Source organism: Homarus americanus, unplaced genomic scaffold (assembly GCF_018991925.1).
Source record: "Homarus americanus isolate GMGI-L3 unplaced genomic scaffold, GMGI_Hamer_2.0 scaffold19117, whole genome shotgun sequence".
Lineage (NCBI taxonomy): Eukaryota > Metazoa > Arthropoda > Malacostraca > Decapoda > Nephropidae > Homarus > Homarus americanus.
The window spans coordinates 1,726,775-1,748,491 of NW_024754704.1; the positions used below are offsets into that span (position 1 = coordinate 1,726,775).

The 21,717-nt window shown below is 35.1% G+C and overlaps 3 protein-coding genes across 8 annotated transcripts in view; 2 read left to right on the forward strand and 1 right to left on the reverse strand.

Moving 5' to 3' along the window:
- Window positions 1–1,876, forward strand: part of LOC121855912 (uncharacterized protein F21D5.5-like) — a gene marked incomplete in the record, with an annotated part of 20,503 nt that extends 18,627 nt beyond the window's left edge. Inside the window, 1 exon segment of the mRNA XM_042351104.1 lies at window positions 1,481–1,876. Within this exon segment, the coding sequence (XP_042207038.1) occupies window positions 1,481–1,604 (124 nt within the window).
- LOC121855911 (zinc finger and BTB domain-containing protein 49-like) lies at window positions 1,575–19,151 on the reverse strand. 3 transcript variants are annotated; one of them, XM_042351103.1, is made up of 6 exons: window positions 19,031–19,151; window positions 15,282–15,379; window positions 12,236–13,249; window positions 10,599–10,784; window positions 8,590–8,918; window positions 1,575–8,229 (listed from the first exon to the last, which is right to left on the reverse strand). In XM_042351103.1, exons 2-5 carry the CDS (start codon window positions 15,360–15,362, stop codon window positions 8,607–8,609), a joined length of 1,593 nt encoding a protein of 530 aa, XP_042207037.1. In that variant the 5' UTR covers window positions 15,363–15,379; window positions 19,031–19,151; the 3' UTR covers window positions 1,575–8,229; window positions 8,590–8,606. The 3 variants fall into 3 exon arrangements, with proteins under 3 accessions (XP_042207037.1, XP_042207035.1, XP_042207036.1); XM_042351101.1 differs by having other exon boundaries at window positions 1,575–8,918; XM_042351102.1 differs by having other exon boundaries at window positions 1,575–8,918; window positions 18,814–19,138.
- A 186-nt stretch (window positions 19,152–19,337) lies between these two features.
- LOC121855908 overlaps window positions 19,338–21,717 on the forward strand; it is a 38,408-nt gene continuing 36,028 nt past the window's right edge. For 3 of the 4 annotated variants that reach the window (XM_042351088.1, XM_042351093.1, XM_042351091.1), the window contains exon 1: window positions 19,346–19,476. The gene's annotated coding sequence lies outside the window, so the exon portion shown is untranslated. Of the gene's footprint in view, window positions 19,477–21,717 lie in introns of all 4 variants that reach the window. The other variant, XM_042351090.1, reaches the window with a different exon arrangement.

Genomic DNA, 21,717 nt, shown 5'->3' on the forward strand with positions numbered 1-21,717 from the left:
AGAGGAAGAAATGGAGAAGTGTGAGGTCCAGAGACTTTAGTGGCCGTGACGTCACATTGCTCCTCGTCACCTGATCTTTGTTGATTTCTTATGATTCTCTCTCCTGAAGAAAAAGAGGAAACCATTAATTTTCCTGTGGTATAAAATGTGTTTAGTTACTTAATTTTTCTCTTTTCACTCATGTCTTGTAGCACACTTTTCTCCTGTGTTTTGAGGCTGTCTCTCTTTTGGTGGTTGTAGAATTAAAATTAAGAAAGTTGTGTAAGTAACTGGAAAATATTTGGTTCAAGATTTATCAGAGAAAGGGAATGTTTATGAGTAACTGGGATTCTTCCTTAACCCGGTAAGGAAGAGGTTTTTGAATAATCTTGTGATGTAAACACTTCTCCCTTTATTTATTACCCTTTCCTCTGTAGGAGATAGGTTCTATTTTTGTACTCCCGGCCAGAATATAATTTACATTGCTGGAATTCTTACAATTTGATGATCATTTTGAATATAAACATCATATATTTTGCATTAGACATACAAATTTTAGATATAATGTTTACTCTGAGTAAATATGTTATCTTTTGTGCAAAATATGTGACATTTATATTCAAAATATTCCTGGTTTTACAAGGAATCCAGCAATGTCAATTATATTATCCTAACTTTAATCTGAGGTATTATTTAATCCTAAATGTTAAAATCTAGTTTTTTCACCCAACCTTTCTCTTGAAGGGAGGATTGGTGGGGGGTGGGGACTGACCTCGCGGTTGGAAGAGGGGGGGAGGCAAGGTGGGGTACTTTGATTGACAGATAGTGTCGTGAAGAATATTTTTTTTTGATTAACTGAAGATATGTTTTAGCTCATAAAATTCATACAAATTACCCGGCCAGAATATAATTTACATTGCTGGAATTCTTACAATTTGATGATCATTTTGAATATAAACATCATAGATTTTGCATTAGACATACAAATTTTAGATATAATGTTTTCTCTGAGTAAATATGTTATCTTTTGTGCAAAATATATGACATTTGTATTCAAAATATTCCTGGTCTTACAAGGAATCCAGCAATGTCAATTATATTATCCTAACTTTAGTTTGAGGTATTATTTATTACTATACCGGTTTTCCCCCCAAAATTTCTCAGAGAGGGAAGAGCCGCAGTGTAGTGTGAGAGAGGGGGAGGGAGTTGAGTCCATTATTTGAATGGACATTAACTTGGCGACTGTATTTCTCTATTTCTCTTAAGTATTAATTGTGTGCATGTACCATCATAAAATTAAGATGTTATTTTTACTAGAACATAGGTATTGTGTTGGAAAAAGTGGAGTTTGGGGGTCAGCTGGTCTCTATTTCATTTAATCCCATATGTTATGTTATTCACTTTACGCGTTTCTCACTTTCCGCGGTACCCTCCGGGTTACATTAACTGCGTAAAGTGAGGGTTGACTGTATATATATATATATATTTTTTTCTTTTTCAGATCTAAATATGCAGAACCGAGCCTAAGTGAAGGTTTTGATGATATTGTAAAAGTTAACTTTGTTCCAAAGTTCAGGACATCAGATGAAGAAAAGTTGTATAGGATGTTTTTATTGGAAAAATAACTACATGTATACTGCATGAACAGACAGATGGCTCACTTGCTTTGACATTTTATAAGTTGAGCAAATCTTTCACTTTAAAGAAAATGGAGTCAGCCTTTTTATGCACTTAAGAAAATTTATGACTTCTTTTATGGAAGACATTTTGTTAAAAAAGCAATAAGCCATCTTGTATGCAACCTTTGCAGTATGTTGTGCCTCTTGACAATAATGCACACACGTGTTTTTAATCCTACAAAGACCAAGTCACCTTAAATAAATTACAAATATGAAAATATTCGTTTACTTTATGCCTCTATTGAGCAATGCACACTCCCCCCTAAATTATCACTCAGTGATACATAAAATAGTTTGCAACAAATAATAAGCAAACAAAAGTCAACCCAGAGCTACTAATGTATTAAAAATTACGAACTTAATGATTGGATTGATGAGATCAAGTGATGCTGGGGTTGTACAGCTGTAATGTATATATGAACTCAACCTAACTTGAGGGCTAACACCCCTGCCCACCTACCCTAAAAGGGAAAAAATATGTTACCATAACAAGCTTAAATAACAAATACAAAAAGTTTGAGCAAAACATAATAAATAAACTAAAGACATTATTATTATTTCTCGATGTTTCATGTAATGTTTCATACACAATATGGGTTGTCACTGTAGATACATTTTACAAGTACCTTATTAATAAGAATTTTACCCACATAAGTGGGCCCCAGACTAGCCAACTGCTTCTCTCCTGAAAGGGCGCCATCACACTCGGCAGTAGAACAAGCAGTACCGTCACTACTGCAACAGTATCAATCTAAAGTACATTTACTTTTTTAAAACATAATAGAACAATGTTATAAATGAAAACTCCAACAGGTTTGTATTACTGTGTACAGCAACTAGTAACATTTACTTGACACTGTTGAATTATTTCTGAAACCTAAACCTAATGTTGTAGTCTCACCAAATCTAAGTAAATCTTATATTTCATAAACCTTCAAAAATATATATCAAGTAAGTATCCCTTTTATGGAAAGTAATGTTAAAAAATAGTTTTGTCTCATTTACTTCAATAAGGACACCTGTTAATGTGTAGAGATAAACTTTTGTATTTCATGAACTATAGCTACAGCATATCCCCAATTTACAAGTCTTATACAGAGTTAATTGTGAACATTTTTTTCTATACACGATAAAAACTCACTTATACACAGTTCGGCATGGAGCCCAAATGGGCCTGGAATGTTCAATTCCTGCCAAATGTCCCTCCTTTCCTCCCCAGAACTTTGGGCCTTAATGAGGCTAATGTGTGGACAGCAAAGAGCAATGATAACAGACCAATGATCAATGAAATACACAGCTGCTGCAATGTGAAGCATTAGCATAAATAAAATTGGATGAGTGTTTGGCCAACTGTGCACTGTAACATGCACATGTACAAACCTGTTACCCACTAATTTCTTGTTTACATTATTCACTGCCAAGTTTTGTGCAACATTAACAAAGTCTACCCAAGAAAAATCATGTGTTATCTAGAAATATTTTAATTTTCCCTGGTTTCTATCATGGTGGTGAGGGAGGCATGAGGGAAAGGTTTGCAAAGTTGAAGCAGGTAGTCCGAGGGAGCAGTCAGGATATATGGAGAGTGGCCATTATCTATAAACAATCCAGTCTGTGGTGTAAAAAATCAGTCACAAGTGTGGTAAATCTCAGCATATGATTGTTGCTCTGATTTCTTTGTCACAGTTTAAATTGTCCATAGATATTGACTGCTCCCTGTACATCTTGGTTGCTCTTACCTCAATAGTGATTTTATCACCATGGAAGATGTACAAGCTTTGACTTTATGAATCCATCTTCAGAAGGTTACATCTAAACTGGCCAGCTGATGATAAGATCCACTTTTCCTGTAATCAGTCCCGGGGAGCTAATGACAGCCCGGAACCTAACCCGCTATTTCCCTTAAGCACGAGGTATGTTTTAGGCGGAACCTGACCACCATGTAAATCGCTGGTTTACTGTACATAAACATACATGGAAATGGCCAGAATAGACAACACTTTAGTAAATTAAAAACATCTGATTTGAACATTAGAGGACCCCCAGCTTCAGTGATCCTCTCCATCCCCAATATTGAATGTAAAAATGAATTTCATGACAGTACAGTACTCTGTTAGATTAATTTCCAGCATACTGATATTCCATATTGTACATAAATTTGTATGTAACATACATAGGTGTAAAGCAGCTTTTGGAAGACACACCAGTAAAGTCTGAGTGTGTGACTGGAAGCAACAAGACATTTTTCCATCAATCACCACATAAAAACAACCCCGCAGGATGGCTACTAATGATCATACATTTTGTGCAATTAAATATTATACAAAACAATTTCATCACTCTTAACATAAGTATTCAATGATAAATTATGTAAAATGCAGTACATTTCTCAAAATCCTTAAATGCAAACTGTTATTAAAAAACACAATCCCATTTACCAAATCACTTTCACCTGTGTAACTAGCAAAGAAATGTATCAAATCTTTCATATATTAATGATATATGTGTCGCAGCTAAAAGGCACAAGAAAGGTTCTTTATATGCCACTTGACTTTTAATGAAGGAAGCTACAGTGCTTCCCCCAAACATTTCTGCTATATAAAAAGAAGTTGACGTAGTCATCAGTAATTAGTGAACAACAATTCTTTCAGAGAAATAGTGAACGGTTCTTGTTTTAAATAGACAAGAGTTTAATCTACATTACCATACTGTACTACTTCATGTAATTTGCAGTCTGATAATACTGTACTGTACTTCACAGAAGAGTACAGTACAGTACATAGGTACATATATTTTCAGACTATTATATGGCAACTGTGCCTGTTATAAATTATTTTGGTAATATGCCCTCAGTTCATTATGTAACAGTGGAGAGCTTGGGAAAAGACAAATTAAAATAACACATGGCCTGTAATCACTGAAATACTGTAAAAATAAAAATGGGTAAAATTCAGAAAAATATTTCTTGAATATGTTGTTAGGTCAGCTACAAACAACACAAATTAGGAAAAATTGGCTTATCCAACAGGCAAGTGAAGATGAAACCTGGACATACCATAAACTGTTTCAGACAACTGGCCAGGTAATGTTTCAATCCCTGACTTATTGGACTATGATACACCTGCAACTGGGAGGGGGGAGGGACTTATCCCCAGAAGACATGAAACCTAGATGTACCAAAATTGAACTTGACCTGTACTGTATTTTCATGTGGACGAAACTATCCTAAAATTTGGAAAAAAAAACTAGTCTAAGGACACTGGAGTTTGAGCAAAGAAACCAAAATTTTATGGACACATGACTGATAATGATGATGCCAAACATAAAGCACCTGCACTGTATGGAGAAGACACAATCAAAAGGCCATAAAATGTTTATGGGAACAGTTGATCATTATTTAAAATAAATGCCTATCATACTAACTGGTAATTCAATTTGCTGTACACACACAGGTTTAAAATAGCTGGGAAAGAAGAGAGAAGTTGAAACTATTTATACCCTACGTGTACACTGTAACATAGAATTTAAGTTAATAGGTGTGCAGTATATGATACACAAATTAAAAACCCTAAAGGTTGACGTTGATGATCGTATGCTATGTGTCTACTAATTCTATACAGTACTCTTTGTAAAACCTTCTAGTTTTCATAAAATTCTGAACAAAATGACCAAAAAGATGTATAGTTTTCATTTCACTATATCTGCTAACCAATGATTATCTGAGGCATACACTGCATTACAGTTTATATCAACAAGTTATAAAAACTCTTTAGTGCATTTTTGGATTCAGCAACTAAAGGTCTTATAGATCATGGAAAAGTGCTATTACAGTATATGCTGAGAAGAAGGCACTGACTGGCACCAAGAAGCTAGGACCCACGAAAAAATTATTTACAGACTTCACACAACTTTATGAGAAAGTGTTATGGCTGTTGTGAACAGGTTTTGGCAATCATACAGTACAGTACTGTATATAGTATGTGCCAGGGTGGATACAACAATGCCTTCAGCAATGTCCTGCAAACCAAAACAGACAAATTTTGCAAATTTTTGGATGCAAATTAAGCTTTTGTTGAAACAAAATGAGATTTCTACTTTAAAAGACCTTTGCTGTAAATGAACATGAGATGTACTTTTTGTGGGTGATAGTTGTGACTGGAAAGGAAACATGACCTTAGGAGCCCTCAGGTGCCTCTTGGAAGGATAATGTATGATGAACAAAACCCCTGAATTTGGTACACTAAATAACATAGAGCCCTGGCGAGAGAGCTTTGAAAAATAAATATATTATTCCCCTCAAATTCATTTCAAAATGCCTGCTGTGATGCATCATGAGGAGATTATCAAACAAACAAATACAAGTACAGTATTTAAAAGCATAAAATTAATAAATTAACTCTTACCTGAAAAGATGAATATTGACATCCACGTTGAGCAAGTCTTCAACTTTCACTCTTTGTTGGTAAATTGATCACTAAATTTTCTTGTTAGCACTATTATTCGTCATTATCAGTCATATACTCATACATTCTAACTTTATCATAAATAACTGTGCTTTTCATTGCACTATCACTGAGAGCCACCAAAAATGATGTATTCCCCCTGACCAAAACAAGATAGACCTCTGAAACCCCTTAAGTTATCAACATGCAAGATTGTCCTTACACAATTTCACATCAAAACTAAAATCAATCCAATGACACCATGGAATGTTATCAAGACAGAAACTACATTTGCCAATAAAGGAAGGAAGGACAATACTACTTTATCCCTTAGAACTTTAGGTTTAGGGGTTAAAAATCTGTAATCACGGTAAAGATGTTGTATGATCACAATGAAATGAGAGCAATGGGGGAAGATAAAATATCTCACTGGACAAGGAGGGAGGGATACAATTATATGGTCACAGTGAATAATATGTATATGGTGCAAGTTTTTAAGCTAGGGAGTAACTGTAAGAGCTGAATGTTTGAGATACATCAATATACTGTTGTGCAGACATTTGTGTTGTCACGGTTGCCTCAGAATAGTAAAGGGGTTAATGACTTAATCAGTGCTCCTTCCATAATACAGTACTGTTTTGTCAAGGTATCAGATGACAGTAAAATTACAAAACTTCCAACTTAAAAAAATCAGGTCTGCTGTGGCAGACTCATGTACTAAATTCTAGTACTAACCTTTTGAATGAGTTTGATATACTGTAATATATATCATTCTTCTCAGCAAACCTTTTTGACACAAGGAATGTTGAACACGGGTACAGTACTGTATTCTTCGATTAACAAGTGTTTGTATGACACAATTCCATTTTCGTAAAACAAAATCCATTTCTGGTTTAACACAATCAATAAATGGACATATCCTAGACAGTCTCTTCATGTCCCTATTACAATACAGTACTTAGTTCTGCCCTGGCTGTCATTTACCTCAAACACATATTTTATTGACTTGCTAAACTTTGCTGTTCTTTCATGATTTACAGAGACAACCCTTACAATCACGAGTGTTAAGTTAGAATTAAAAGACAAAATTGCTTGTAAGTACTGTAGCATGTGTATGTAATAAATACAAAGATTTACAAATAAATGCAAGGAAACAAAAAAATATTTAAAATATCAATAATTAGTATTTTCTATGAGCTATATGGTCATAGGTAAATGTGTGTGTTGCTGTAATTCAAAATCTAGACTCACCAACACATCACACTTGCAGCCACTTCATAGTGCGACACCAATCACTCACACAACTACTCCTGTACTATCTAATCTTATACAACCATAAAAAATGTTGCTGTAAGAAAAAATAAATGAAATTCTACACTGTATATAAATTAAAACAAACACCACACACAAACTCACACTTGAACCTTGGTGCACACTTTAAATCTGAAACCACGTGTATTATTGAGCATCATGGACTTTTGAATTTGGGATTATTGAGCTTTGACTGTATGGTATCTGCATTAGTAATTTCAATTTAATTACTTTATAAATACATACACTACTAAGCACAGTATACATTACTACAGTATTTGTTGCACTTAGTTTCTCACTCAAACATACAGCCCTCACCTTTTACATTTCTCCCAATGGAATTAACATTTCACTTAATGGATGTTTTTGCTTACCAGGATATTTTTAGGAACTTATCCATCATGTTAACCGAGGAATACCTGTACCTTGTAAATAAGTCCACAGGAGTTGAAAGAGTTGGCAACCAAAGTGCTTGAATCTTAGATGAACTTCTCAACTGGAAATGGTTGCTCAACTACACACGCATCAAAAGGAAAAACATCAAAGGAAGCATGTAGTGTATTATGGTTGACTAAGAGACAACCCTAGCTTGGATGGCAAGAGTTTATTTCATATCCTGCCAAGTGTAAAGCTGGTGGAATATATTAGCTACCGTAATATACAGTAGATAGTAATTTACACTTAAAATCCTTAGGAAAAGCAGAAATAGCACAGAAAAGAACTTTCAGTTAATGTGAAAAGCTTCTTTTCCAAACAATTATTTGCTTTAACCTGTTCCCTTTGTATTTTTCTGTTGTACAGTACACAGCTTGACCCACTCCCTGAAGAAGGAAAGAAGGTGGTTTTCTATGATTTGGTGGATAGTCACAGGAAGAACAAGTAAAAAATTAAAAAATAAGATGTCTTTAGTAATACTTCTGAAGTTATTTATAGTTTTAAAATACCTTTTTTAACTATATCAAAGTAAACTTCATGATGACATTTGTGGTAATGAATAAAAATAGTTTTTGAACAGACTTCATTATAGCCTGAGGTGTGGAAGCATCCTTTTCATATTTCTAATCAATCAATGACTAGAGACTTAACCCATTTAAATTTTTTCTCATTGCTCCTTTTTGTGTAAAATAGGATCATTATAGAAACTATAATTCTACAATCTGTAAAGTAAGACTTAAACTTACAAGAGCCTGGTAGTCTTTCAACACATGGCCTGTCTGTTGGCAGTTTTCTCCCTGTAATATTCTGGATGTTTGACTTTGATGTGTGCTTGTAAGTTACGTTTGCGTTTGATGGTCATGCTGCACACAGGACATGGCATTCGTAAGTCAGCACCATTGTGTTCCAGAAGATGCTCGGCAAGAACTTCTCTCCTCGTAAAGGAACGTGTGCATAAATGGCAAACATAGGGACGAAAATGTGCAAGGTGGTGCCGCTTTAGTATGGCAGCTTTGGCAAAGCACTTCTGGCAAATGGGGCACACAAATGGTCGACCATCAGCTGAAGAGGTCTCCTGCCAAAGAGAGAAAGGATTTACGAAAAGGTTAGTACCCAAAGTTTCTTAAATTTAAATTAACTTAAGAAACAGCAGTAAATACATAAAAGAAATATTTAGATGTTTAATGGCAATTTATTACATTAGTGTACTAACACTTAACCTTTCCTATACAGTATTACTGGACCAAATGCAATGTATCTTTCAAATATTGATAAATAAGCTCAGTATATTTGCACTAACTTATACAGTGATCCCTCGGTTAACAAGATTTCGGTTAACGATTTACCTTCCATAAGTTTCTTAACTTCGGTTAACGAGCAATCCTTCGATTAACGAGTTTTTTACGAGCCGACTTCAACATGTTTTCGCTTGCATTTGGCGGTCCACCAGCTGTAGTATTAGTCCGCCAATACAGTAATCGGTTTTAGGGCTTAAATTCCTTATTATTTTAGTAAATAATCAAGAAGTTTATACTATTCAATAATTTTAAAAGTTTAATATTAACTTTTTTAGTCATTTTAACAATTATTGAACATAACTGAAGGTAAAGAAACTAGTTTCTGGCATGCCATCCAGTCTGTTAACACACCAGACAGGCGTTAGTCTCTCTCTGTTTTCAGTGGAGGTAACATCTTGCTTGAGACTCTCTTCAACTAAACGCTTTTTTCTGTATTTCCAAGCAAATTATTGGTCATTTTGAAATTTATTTAACATATTGACAATATATAATGCAGTGCAGTGTTGATTTAAAGAAAATAATCTTGAATTACACCAAGAGAACTAAAATTTTATGGGTGAAATGGTGCCATGGGGTGACTTCTCTTCCACCCCAATGCCTTCTCTTCTCCCTTCTCCTCCACCCCCATTCTAATTCCCATCATCATCATCATCATCATCATCCAGGAGCCTTCTACATACACACCTCAAAGTAAGTGTACTTTTCTACCTTTTTTGTTGAATTTAGGCAATTTTCGGTGAGCTGGAACCAATTACCTAAAAACCCATTGAAACAATGATTTCGGTTAACGAGCAACCTGCTGGAACGGATTGTGTTTGTTAACCGAGGGACCACTGTACCTCTCTATTTGCATGTTCCTTTACCCATGTATCCCAGCTTTTGATCAAACTTATATTTAAATATTTGGCTGATTGAAGGAGCCAAATGACCTCTAAGACATCTCTAATTAGATTGCCACCTGCCATAGCCCCCATGAACAGGCAGCTATTGTGTTCAAATGTAAGGGGCACTGACCTAAATGGATCAGTGACTTGTTCCATAAACAACCATATACCAGGTGAATTGTTGGTTTGCGGGGGTGATACCTCGACCAAGATCCAATTGTGCTTCAAGAAGTGAGTTAATAAATGGTCACTGGGACAAATCTCTCGCTGTTTCAAATTACGTGAACCACCTTTTCCAGCATAAACCCATCCCAATACCTGAACTTACCTGCGTCTCAGGACTGGGAGACCAAAGTTTTACCAAATGAATCATAAAGCCCTGTCTGATATATAACAGAACAATAAAACAGTCACCATGAAAGACCCTCTCCCAAGCATCAAATGATCCACATTCAAAGAATATTCACTGGCTGTAGGACCCAATATTATCAGCCATAATATATACTGTACTGTATATGACTTATGGAAATTATGAAAGGAAAGACATACAGAAGACAAATAAAACTAGTGTACCAGGGTTTCCTCTGTTGTGGGCTGCCTGGAGAGGTTGGCACTTCGTGCAAAGGCATCCAGATACATGCGAGTTTCCTCTTCTATGTTGTTTGCACTCAAAGTAGAACTTACTGAGTCCCCATGAAGGTTCTCAGACAATGTGGTACTGCTGAAGTCCAGAGCCTCTTCTTTTATCTCTGCTTTCATCTGTGGGAAATAATCACAAAATTCAGTCCTCTTATACCCTAAGTAATGAGCACTTAATATTCTTCTGGAAAAGAGAAAATTGAATTGGTTACTGGACTGTCACACAACCAACCCTCATTTGTGAGCACCTCACAGTATTAAATTGTTTGTTTGACGTTAATTACTTTCTCATATATTTATCTGGTGATTTTTTTCTGTAAAACTTAACCGCCACATTTACTATACATTATTTCTCAGGGGAATCTATTTTCCTTTTGTGTCCTCTCGTTTAAAGTCATTTTTTCAGGAATGCATATACTGTACAACGACAAGTGGGGACCTTCGATAGCACATTGGGAGACTGATATGGATAATTTTAAAGAAGTTAATACACTATACCTGTATATGGAAGGAATATTTGGATACATTGGGGCCAAAGATGAATACAACTAAAACCAATGTTAAGCCAGTGAAAAAAACATCAGATTAAGTAGCACTAACACTAGAAATTGGTTTGTTGTACAATAAGAATATGAAGTTTACATATCTTGTGGCTGTTATAATCATATCAAATGAAAATATAAATGAAACAGAATATTAAAGTATTATACAAGTATAATTGTTGGTGTTGTATCTCATCAAAAGAGACACTCAAGAACCAAAACACCCAGAAGCACACACATAACTCTCCTGATGGTTACCACTACTGTACTGTACTAATGTATGGAGCTATAAATGGAAACACCAAGCCAGAATAAGAGATGTCAGTATTTGGGGAATTCTATATAAAGCTCCTGTATTAAACATCTATTAAGTAAGGCTGATGGATCTCAGTTAAGATGGTTATGACATCTGGTAAGACGGGATAAAGACATTTTTTGCTCTAAATGGAACCAAGGAAGAAGACCACCTAAAAGACTCAGACAAAGATGGAATAATGGTACAGAGGAAACACTCATAAGACTGAGAGCACCAGCACTATTGCTTGGTAGGAAAATCTTGAGAAATAATTCCCCCAGAAAATAACCTGAAATTTTTTTTATATACTCCACACTTGTTGATCAATGTGCCATGTGATATAGCTATTTCACTCTATACACTCTATGACAGTTCATCATTTTAGCCAATGAGTTTTAAGACTATGAAGTAACCACAGTAGAGGAGTATGGCATTATGCACAAGTGACATACCGATTTGCAGTACTGTATATGCTTGTGAATATATAGTCTCCTGAGGCTGATCTTAACCTCCCTCTACATACACACACATATTCTTCTTAAATTACATTAACCATATGGTACTCGCTTTCACTAACAACTAAAATTTGAACATCCGAGGAAATGTCGTATTCCCATACATAGATGGAAAAGGCATACACAAAATACACAAGAATAATGAAATGACGTGATTATACAACAGATGGAACAAGAAGGTCACTGCAGTTAATCACCCAAACTGAAAATGTTACATACCAATTTTTCTGGTGTTTCTGCAAGTCCTGAATTTGATTCATCAAACATGTGCCCAAGAGAACCAGCACCAAATTCTTCTTTGCTTGCCCCAAGTCCAGCCAAGGAATAATTCAGTGCCCTTGGTGATGCTGTTTTTGCCTCAGGCCTTGGATCATGCAGTGGCTGTTGACTTGAAGGACTTCTAGTTGGACGTCGTTCTGACATCCTCTGTTTGGCAGTCTCTGTGCTATGAGATGTAAGTGGGTCCTTGCAGAGCTGTTCAGGTAGGGTCTGTGGTGGTGGAGAGGATGAAGTATATGTAGGGATGGGCGAAGTGGACGATAAAGGTGTGGAAGTGCCTGGCTGCCTGTGATGTAAGAAGTCACCAAGCACATTATGAGACAATGAAGAATTATTTTGGCAGGAATCTTTTGTAGTCAATGAAGATGAAGTTTCTTTTGGTGCTGGCTTTTCAAAGTATGTGGGTGTATGAGATTTACCTACATACTCTGATGTTTTAGGTGCCATCTTATCATCAGTCTTTCTACGTTTTGGAGACGACATGAGAGCATAATGATGACTGTACAGGTTTTCTAAGAAATTATCATCTTTAGATGACGTACTTCTTGAGCTGCTAGATCTTGAAACTTCTTCATTAGAACCATTTAGCACAACAGATGACTCAAATCGCCTCTTCTTTGGCCCTGAACTTCGTTCTCTTCGGGAAGGATTGATTTTTGCAGAGTCAGAGTCTTCACTGGCAGTGAAAACACCAAGGCCCTTAATCTGTAGTGCTTCTGCAGTTGCAAGTAAAGTTGGAACTTCTTTCTGGGGAATGTCTGTCTGTCCTGTGTACATAAAATCTATCAGGGCCTGCATCTCTCGTGCAGCCACTCCCCGCATATACACAATTGGATGTTGACATGGTATGTCACCCAAAATGGTCCGAAAATAATCACTGCAAGTAACTAACACCAACTTGTGTGCAGCAAACTTCTGTCCATCACATGCAAGAGTCACGTCAGTCAGGGTATTCTGAAATATAAAAAGAAACAATTAGTTTAGAAAAGGTGAGAGATAAACTTGGTACAGTTGATGTATCACACCAGGCAGCTCACAACAATAGCCAGCCATTGCAGTTAAATTATGCAACGGTTGACAACTGGGAACATTATGCTAATGTGTAATGTATTGCTGCAATCAAGGAATGTACTGCGGTCTACTCACCCAATCAAAACTGGATGAATGCATTTTTTATAGGATCTTGACTCCACAGATGGTTCTCTTCAACTCACTCTTACTGGGAAACCACAATTAATTCTCAGTTTCCTATTGATATAAGATATCAAATTTTATAAGCAAGTCGAGAGTAACCCTGTGTTAGTATTAGTCAACAACTCTAGGGGCTTGAAAGCCTATAAATTCTGGGTTGTCAAACTCATAGACATGTTGTCTAATCAGTTACATTACATGACTTATAAAATCATCTGAACACTGCATGAAAAGCCTGCAATACAAGTTTATTCAAGAGCAATTATTCAACAATTTGTAGAGCCATTACTCTCAACATCAAACTGTAAATGTACAGTACAGTAGTTTCTTTAAATTACACAAAATATAAGAAAGATAATGCTAGAGGAAACTTATGTTGTTCAATGGTAATCAACTGCTGTACTATACTACAGTAAAAGTCCAAAAATCCGGATGCCAGGAATCCGGACCACCCGAGAATCCGGACTTTTCGAAAACCCAAACTTTTTAAATTTAGCGGGGGCTTTTGTGGGTTACGTGAATGAATGGAGTTGCTTTAAAAAATTAATTTACATAATTCTAATAATAAAATTAATTGTAAATTATAGGTAGCTAATTTTGTTAGTTTTGTAATTAGCTTGAACTGAAATGTAAAATTTGAGGCACTATAAATCTTTTGTGTGTATGTGTGCATGCGTGAATGCCACAGCTGCACAGTGACAACAAACGACCACACGATCGCCACTTTAAAACAAGCAATCAAACTGTGACAACGTATGTAATTTCGAGTCCTACTCTTTCCATGTACAGAGTACAAGCCCATAATAATGGCCCCTAAAGTAGATAAACTTCGTTGTGTGAAGAAAAAGAAGAACACATTGAAATTGAGTGACAAACTTGAAATAATTAAGAAACTAGAATGTAATGTGAGCAATGCTGTTCTAATGGAAACATACAACATTGGAAAGTCTACAATTTATGATATAAAAAGGGCAAAGAATAAAATTCTAGAATTCACAGCTTCTTCTGAGCCTTACATTAAAATTGCTGAAAGAAAAAGTTTACATTGGCCCAAATTAGAAAATCTTGATAAAGTGTTGCACAAATGGTTTTTGTTAAAACGATCAGAAGGTATGGCAATTTCTGGGCCGATGCTTATTGCCAAAGCAAAATCTTTTAAGGAGCAAATGAACATTGAATCAGAGTGCGCATTTAGTGATGGATGGCTTAGGAATTTCAAGACTCGTCATGGTATTAGACAGTTTGTTTACATTTTTGTCTAGTGTTGACTTTATTTTTCTTTAAAACTGCTCGTTTTGATAAATGAAGCATGCTTTATTTGATAATGAATAAACTATCAAAATGTACCAGTTCATCTCTTCTTTATTCCTCCTTAAATTTTAATTTTAAAAGTACTGCCTCAGAATCCGGAAAATCCGAAAATCCGGACCGACCCAATCCCCAAGCAGTCCGGATTTTTGGACTTCTACTGTACTTGTATTTTAATACAATGATGCCCCACAAGGGTATCAATGACTAGACAAACATGATGTTGGCTCAAAGAAATTCACAAGAAGTGAAACAGTAAAGGACCACCTGGTACAATGTGGTCGGTGAACTGGGGAGACGGAAACAGACTACAGCATGGGAGGGAAGGGAGAGTGAAACAATACATGCTGATGATGAGAATGGACAAGGAAAAAGTGTGTGGCCAGGATAAATAAGAGATGAATGGACAAACATAATGGCCAAATTCTTTATACAGCACAGTAAGGTACAGTATATAAACACAAATAAAGTTTACTGGTGCTCTTACCTCTTCTCTAAGGATACTCAGAGTCTGCCTATAAGTAGCTCCATGATTATTCCAGGTCAAGGAAAGACATTCATCATTCATGGTGGCACCTCTTCTTCCTACCAGGTGGAGAAATAGTCTATGAATAGATGTGATTTAGCTTCTTTACGTACGCTCATAATATTAGTCCCCTGACGATCAACTCGGACATATTCACACTCGATCATGAGATATATATATATATATATATATATATATATATATATATATATATATATATATATATATGTATATATATATATATATATATATATATATATATATATATATATATATATATATATATATATATATATATATATATATATATATATATATATATATATATATATATATATATATATATATATATATATATACATATATATATATATATATATATATATATATATATATATATATATATATATATATATATATATATATATACTGTATATATATATATATATATATATATATATATATATATGTATATATATATATATATATATATATATATATATATATATATATATATATATATATATATATATATATATATATAAAGAAGAAGAGTCCATTAAAGTGCATGAGTATCTGCCCCTGATCCCCTAATCATATTCTGCAGACTGGAAACCTACATGAACACAAGCCAAGGACACATGATAAATGCAGGTGGTTTCACTGTGAGGAGTTTGTCAGGCCAGTAAATAATACCATTTTATGAAGGGACAATGAATGCTCAAAATAATTCTAAACAACTGAAATGTAGAGTGTGAGTACAGTATTAATATAAGCATCAATTACTGTATGCAGTTGGCAAAACCAAACAAAAATATCAATGAACAGTTCCAGTATGAGGGTGACTTTATGACCCAGGATGAACTTAGTAACCTACAGGTGACAGTGAATGATAACAATTGTTTCCACTATTTTTTTACGACTGAACTGCCCACCATCCATCATAGTGTTTCTTGAACTGCACGTAGCTATCAGTGATGCCCAGAGAGTATGAGCCACATTTAAGAGATGATTAATCCATAAAGGTACTGAACTGTGAAGTTTCTGGAGTCCTTCATCAAAATAATATCATATCTGATGAATTCCAAGAAACCTCAGATCCGGAAGCTCTTTTTGACATTAAAAGTCAAGTTGTAAGGAGTGCTTGGTACAGCTTAACAATCCCTGGTGAAGTCTGTAAAGCTTGTGATTCTGAAAGTCAGGTTTGACTAAATAAGGGTACATTACGTTTACTAGGTACGGTAATATATAAAATGTGGCCCCAACTCCTTAAATTTGACCAGATAATGAGAACATAGCTTGGTTAAGACAGCCATATCCTTATGTGTGCAAAATTTGATATAAAACTTCCTACTTATCATTTACTGAACACTTATATTATTTCACTTGTTTCTTCACGATTTAATTAAAATATTAAGGTTAATTTATAGTACTGTATACGGGCTTGTAAAACTATAGTACTGTATACGAGCTTGTAAAACTAAGATTCAATGTCTACAACTATGCATCTGGCAACTGCCACTTAGCTATATGACCTGAGGTTAGTCACACAAAAAATGAAGTTAACCAAAATTAGCATCCATCCAAAATTATGTCGAGCTTTGTTGAACTCAGCTTAAATAAAATCACTTAGACCAGATTTATATTTCAGCAACAAAGCCACCAGGTAATAACTAATGAGCCAATATTAAAGCCATCAGTTAGGTTAATCTACTAGTACTGTATTGTATGGGATGCAACACTCTAAGCTGTATTTTTAAAGATAAAAATTAATTACTCTATTGCTTTGCTACTAATATTATATCACTAACAGCAAATTCACAATATTTTATAATGTTTTAGTCTCAAATTTATATACAGCTCTCCCCGACTTACGGCCAATCGACTTACGACCTGCCTCAGTCGTACCAAAATTTTGTCAAATTACATATTTTTGAGTCCCAACCTCAGTACACAGACAAAAATTTCGTTTGTAATTCACTTTAAAATAGCTGGCAAGCTTAAAAGTGAGTGTTTTGTGGTGTTGAGAAGAAAAAAAGAGACACCCATTTTAGATTTTCTATGTATTATTTAAGCATTTTCGACTTATGACGACTTCGACTTACAACCTGGATTTGGGTCCCAAACCCCGTCGTAAGTCGGGGAGGAGCTGTACTGTATTACCTCAGAAGACTAACCATTTATATTGATAACAAACAATAAAAGGGTTCTGTTTGACAAAAACCTTTCAGAAATTGAATCATATTTTCTCATAAACTTCCAATATAAAAGTCGAGACATGTACGGTACCTACAAAAACCCTTCCCCAAAACATAATACAGTAAAATGCTACAAACATGTTTTCAATGAAAATTTTTGGTGGCCACAATGAATATAAGTCAATATTAAACACACTAGTTACTGAGAAACTGCACCACTGGTTGTGAGGTGTTTTGCTTTCACCAGATTTAATATTTGATGCAATCTTATCTGAAGAAGAAATGCTTAACTTATCCACTGAATATTTTATTCGTTCCATCAAATTCTGGAATACTAAACACATCAGTGTTCCCACCAATCCTTAGCATCTTGCCATTACTCCACATAATGATCCTGTGAACCGTGTATTCATTTTTAGCGTAGTTAGTCACTCTTAATACAGTACACTATGTTGTTTATTCCTCTTCATAAACTGATGAAGTCCGGTACAGAAAACCCTGAGATGACTGTATCAGCACCTCATCTTCTTCCATTGCTGCCAAAAAGTTATGAAAAGCAAAACAAAAATGTCAAAACTTTGGATCTATGAAAGTAGAAAAAAAAAGATGAGCAAAATGTTTACTGTAATAAAATGTTTACGATTTTTCCTCCTGAACACAAACCTTTAGTGGCAACATATGATCTTTTCGGTTAATCTGACAGTGACAATAACAAGACACTCAGCAGATATTGCTGTATTATATGTTCTATTATTCATAAGCTGGACTAACTTAGCCTAATCTAAATAATAGTTATTTTTATTATCTTAAAAAAATACTCGCTATGAAAGGATCCATTAAAAGAAGCAGAGAAGGAGCCACGGCAGTGTCAAAGGTTGGATGTTATGGTCATGGTTTGTGATCAGGAGAAAATTAAAAAAAAATTTGTGGACAACGTTGTCTTTGTCAGCTTCTTGGCCTTTACATGAAATACGAAAGCTTTTAATAGCTATGGTTAAATATCCTAAAGTTGGTATTTCAAGAGTATAGGAGACCTTAAGATACAACCAGAAATGATTGAAACATACCAATATACATTAGAAGCACAAAATTAACCATAAAGTTAAGGCGGGCTTGCATTACACAATAACTTACAACCATCTCATACAACTATCAGCTACTCATTAGTGTAAAATCTCAACAACTTTCCAATGATGTACCTCAGGTGGCTAAACAAACACACAAACAAAATTTTTGGAAGAGGTTAACTTGCAATCTTCCAGGCCTCACAAACAACATGTGATCACAGGTCTTACAGTAGTTGTGTAAAAGCAGAGGATGGAGTGTTGGAGAGGTGAGGTGGCTGGTGGCGTGGCGTCAACGGTAGCGTCACCATCTGCACGCAGGTGACTGACAGATGGACGCTCCGACCCGCTTCAGGATGACGCGGCCTTCTACCATGCTGCTTTACTATCAAATTTCACTTTTAAATATAAACACGAGTACAATTTCAAATCTCTACTGGTTAAATACCTCACGTAGAACTTGTAGTTAGTCAGCACTAGCACCACGCGCAGCTGGTAAACCATAAACGGCCGGAAGTGTCCAAGTCCTTTGTCGCGGGCGGCCTCACACACCTGCGCCAGATGTCAACAAACACGAGGCGTCTGATGGATAACACTGTCTGTCACCACTACCTCACAAACACTTTATTAACACCAACTACTATGTTCTCATGGATAGTGTAAAAATTATGTAATATAATAGTATAATATGTTTGAATTTTATGATAAGACTATAAAGTAATTATTTAGCAGATGTAGACATTACTTCAAAACAAAGCGGCTGAAGGAGGACCTCTGAGTGTGAGGTGAAGGAGGACCTCTGAGTGTGAGGTGAAGGAGGACCTCTGAGTGTGAGGTGAAGGAGGACCTCTGAGTGTGAGGTGAGGATGACATCACTTCATAAATGCACCAAAGGTATCAAGTTTCATGTTTGGTCTTGAATTAAAATGGTTTTATAATTTGTATAGTCAATATTTAATCAACAGTAAATGGCGAAGTGAATCTGTGGGTGTCAACTGTACCTGTATCATGCTGTGTATCTTAGAGAAGTAACGTAGATTTTATACTAGGTGTTTAGGAATACTTAACGGTTGAACTAACATTACACTACTATATGTGATAAACATGTTCATAGACAGCCTGAGGTAATGCTGATTATATTGGGGGAGAGTGACGTAGAGTATTACCCAATGCCATATTTCACTCTTTACATGTCAGATGTTTCCTGTTATCCACCAGAATACAGTACTTCCAAACACTTAACAGCTACTAGAAAATTTGTTATTATCCTTTCAGTCATCCAGCCAATTTCAGGATTTTAAGTTACCATCATCCCAGAGAAGTTTAGGTTAGGTTGAAATTATGTTTTTCCCGATGGTTTTGATGTGTCTTGAACGATTCTGACCTACTTTCAAATAGGTGGATGACAAACGATAATTTTACCAAAAAATATTTGATTCATTGAATATGAGATTTTAAACGAACCAACCGAACCTAGGTCAGGTTAGGTAGATTTGGCTGGTTCACTGGCAAAACTTAAAATTTTTCCAACTCTTGAGAAGATGGCTGAGTCTGTCAGCCATGTTTACTTTCTAAGACTGAGGGTTGGTTCACTTCATAGTTTTCTATTGAGATACTTTACAGCTACTTTCTAAAATGATTGAAGGACTTAACCTAACAGGAGAGGCTAAAAAAACTGAAGCTACCAATGCTGGCATAAAGAACCCGAGGTGGACATGATAGAAGTATGGGTATTTAAAATTACAAGTGGAATATATGATCAACAAATATGTAAAGATTTACTTAAAATGAAAGAACAATCAACGATGAGAAGACACAGCTAGAAAATATATGAGGAGAGATCAAGACTTAATCTAAGGAAATATACTTTTTGCAACAGAGTAACTAGAATTTGGAATAATCTGCTAGATTGGGTAGTGAATTCTGACTCAGTTTTGATTTTGAAAGGAAAATAGATAAAGCTTGGGCCCACCAGGCACAAAAATTTAATCATAAAGCACAGATTTAATATGATAGTCCTGACCACCACCAAACCAACCACACAATTACCTGTACAAACAAAAGTTTACAGCTGGAGTCACAGCCTCATTATCCTCTAATAGAAGTCTTCTGTCAGTATCTGAGGTACCAAACCTAACCTATTCTAAAATATTACTGCTCTTTTGTATTTTAGTATTTTAGAATGAAATGGAATTCTTTTTTATAAAAAAAAGGCATTTGGATTCCTGGCCTGTCCTAACACTGTATTTGTGTTGTTTAATTCTGGTTGCAAGATCTTTACCTGTCTGGCCTAAGTAAAACATATTACATTCCTTGCAGGGAACTTTATAAATGCACTGTTAAACAAATGTTAATCAAGAACTCCCCCAACAACACAATTGGTTGCATTTATAAAGTTCCTTGCAAGGAATGTAATATGTTTTACTTAGGCCAGACAGGTAAAGATCTCGCAACCAGAATTAAACAACACAAATACAGTGTTAGGACAGGCCAGGAATCCAATGCTCTGTTTGTTCATTTGAGGGATAACAAGCATCGCATTGACTGGGATAATGCCTCCTCAATATTACCATGTAATTCAATTGATAGTAGGAACATCATAGAATCTAGTCTTATTAAACATACCGAAGCATTCAACATGAATTTGAGTAACGGCATGTACAAGCTGGACAATTTTGTAATTAAGAAGATTTGTAACCAGGCGAGAAGGCCTGGTCACCTGACCATCTGACCTGACCACCAACCGTTGTGTGCTATTTAAAGATTAGTTGGGTCATTACCTAATACCTGACCATTGTGGACCTGGTCTCACCCTCCTCTGTATATATACACCTTGGTTTGTATTTCTCTCTCTAGTCTGTACTCACCCCTGAAGATGTGAATTACACGAAAGCGCTTGGGAACTTCGTGTTTTCTTCTATCCTTGTGGTTATCAGCATATACCTAGATATATATATATATATATATATATATATATATATATATATATATATATATATATATATATATATATATATATATATATATATATATATATATATATATATATATATATATATATATATATATATATATATATATATATATATATATATATATATATATATATATATATATATATATATATATATATAT